Source organism: Plectropomus leopardus, chromosome 4, assembly GCF_026936395.1.
Source record: "Plectropomus leopardus strain MGB_pleo_1.0 chromosome 4, ASM2693639v1, whole genome shotgun sequence".
Lineage (NCBI taxonomy): Eukaryota > Metazoa > Chordata > Actinopteri > Perciformes > Serranidae > Plectropomus > Plectropomus leopardus.
In genome coordinates this window covers 375,001-377,500 of record NC_142179.1, presented here as the reverse complement: position 1 = coordinate 377,500, position 2,500 = coordinate 375,001, and the positions used below count along the sequence as shown (strand labels likewise).

The 2,500-nt window shown below is 42.9% G+C and overlaps 1 protein-coding gene across 4 annotated transcripts in view; it reads right to left on the bottom strand.

Annotated features, from left to right (window-relative positions):
• The window catches only part of slc18a1 (solute carrier family 18 member A1), an 18,016-nt gene that overhangs the window by 6,672 nt on the left and 8,844 nt on the right, over positions 1–2,500 (bottom strand). For all 4 annotated transcript variants that reach the window (XM_088076082.1, XM_088076085.1, XM_088076084.1 and 1 more), the window contains 4 exons: positions 2,017–2,075; positions 1,760–1,843; positions 1,565–1,657; positions 234–323 (listed from right to left, as the gene is read on the bottom strand). In XM_088076082.1, the coding sequence (XP_087932208.1) occupies positions 234–323; positions 1,565–1,657; positions 1,760–1,843; positions 2,017–2,075 (326 nt within the window). The remainder of the gene's footprint in view (positions 1–233; positions 324–1,564; positions 1,658–1,759; positions 1,844–2,016; positions 2,076–2,500) is intronic.

Here is a 2,500-nt window from a genome sequence, read left to right as displayed (position 1 = left end):
GGTCGCGGGGGCGGCAGCCTAAGCACGGAAGCCCAGACTTCCCTCTCCCCGGCCACTTCGTCCAGCTCTTCCCGGGGGACCCCGAGGCGTTCCCAGGCCAGCTGTGAGACGTAGTCTCTCCAGCGTGTCCTGGGTCTTCCCCGGGGCCTCCTCCTCCTGATGATTACATTGTTAACATTAAAAGAACTACAGTTCCCATGAGTCTTAGCAGGACCTGAGTCCACTTTATTTACCTCCATCAAACACGGCGAGGAAGGCGAGGATCAGGAATGGAGCTCGCTTCCCCACAAACTCGTACATCACACTGCCGAACGGAGCTCCGACTGAAACACACACACACACACACAGAGACAGACACACACACACACACACACACAGAGACAGACACACACACACAGAGACAGACACACACACACACACACACACACACACACACAGAGACACACACACACACACACACACACACACACACAGAGACAGACAGACAGACAGACACACACACACACACACACACACATACAGACACTCTCACTCACACAGACACACACACACACACACACACACACAGAGACAGACACACACACAGAGACAGACACACACACACACACAGAGACAGACACACACACAGAGACAGACACACACACACACACAGACAGACACACACACAGAGACAGGCACACACACAGAGACAGACACACACACACACACAGAGACAGACACACACACACACACAGAGACAGACACACACACACACACACACACACAGAGACAGACACACACACACACACACACACACACAGAGACAGACACACACACACACACACACACACACACACAGACACACACACACACACACAGACACACACACACACACACACAGAGACACAGAGACACACACACACACACACACACACAGACACACACACACACAGAGACACACACACACACACACACACACACAGAGACACACACACACACACACACACACACACACACACACACACACAGAGTATTACTTAGTACAAAAGTGTTATCATCAAAATATGAAGTACCAAAAGTAAAAGTACTAATTCTGCAGAATTATAAATGATATTATTGTGTCATAATTACTGATACATTAATCAATTTAACCCTTTAAAATCCGAACAAATTGGCTTGATTTCTTTTAAAAGCGTGCAATGAAAATAATGAGCAACAAAAAGAGAAATGCCTCAAAAAAATGCCACAAAAAACACAATACATACACAATATTTACTTTATATATTATATATTATTCATACACTTTCACTGCTGCATCATTATATATTTCATGTCCTAGATATCTGTAGATCTTTCAACTAATAATCAATAATTATCTGTTACTGGATTGTATTTAGTTTTATTATTTTGACTCTGCAGAGTAACTCAAGTATAAAGTTATCAGAAAGATGAAGCAACAAGAACATGATTTCCCTCGAAACACACCAGAATGTAGCACAAAATAGAAGTACTCAGGTAAAATACAAATACTGCAGACTGTACTTCAGTGTGTGTGTGTGTGTGTGTGTGTGTGTGTGCATCTCACTCAGGACTCCCATGGCCAGTCCTCCCAGTGCGATGCCCATGGCGATGCCTCTCTCCTCGTCATCTGTGTACACACTGGCCAACATACCCAGACCTACACACACACACACACACACACACACACACACACACACACACACAGACTCAGTCAGTGTTTCTGGGGATGAAAAACTGAAAGAGTGTGTGAAATATTGACCTGCCACAGACGAGAAGGACGAGCCGATTCCCTGCAGAGAGCGAGCGAAGAACAGCAGAGCGTACGTCCCTGAGAACGCAAACACTGAACACACACACACACACACACACACACACACAAGACTTTTATTTAAAGAAAACACACTTTCATCACAGTGTGTGTACTTGTGTTACTGTGTGTGTGTATGTGTTATAGTGTGTATTTGTGTCTTAGTGTGTGTATGTGTGTGTGTGTGTGTGTGTGTGTGTGAGACTCACTGATGGTCGACACAAACATGATGATGAAACCAGCGAACATGGGGATGTGATACCCGACCCTGCAGAGACAGAGACACACACGCACACACACATGCACGCGCGCACACACACACACACACACACACACACACACACACACACACACACACACACACACACACACCACTTATCAAGTGTTAATCCGTCTTTACAGGATTTTGTTGTATTCTGGTGAAGAAAAGGATTCGTGAACATTATTCATTTTTCATCATCATCCAGTTTGTGTTTAGTTCATCTTCCATTTCTGTTATTGTCATTTTATTTCATTTTGATCTTTTTCTGTTTGGTTTGTTTAACATGTTTGAAATAATTATCTATCAGTTCAAATCAAAATTAAAATTAAATCAAATTTGATTTAAATTACTTTCAATTTAATTCAAATTAATAAAATTAAAACTGATAAAATCAAATTAAAATCAAATCGAATCTAATTGAATCTAATTTC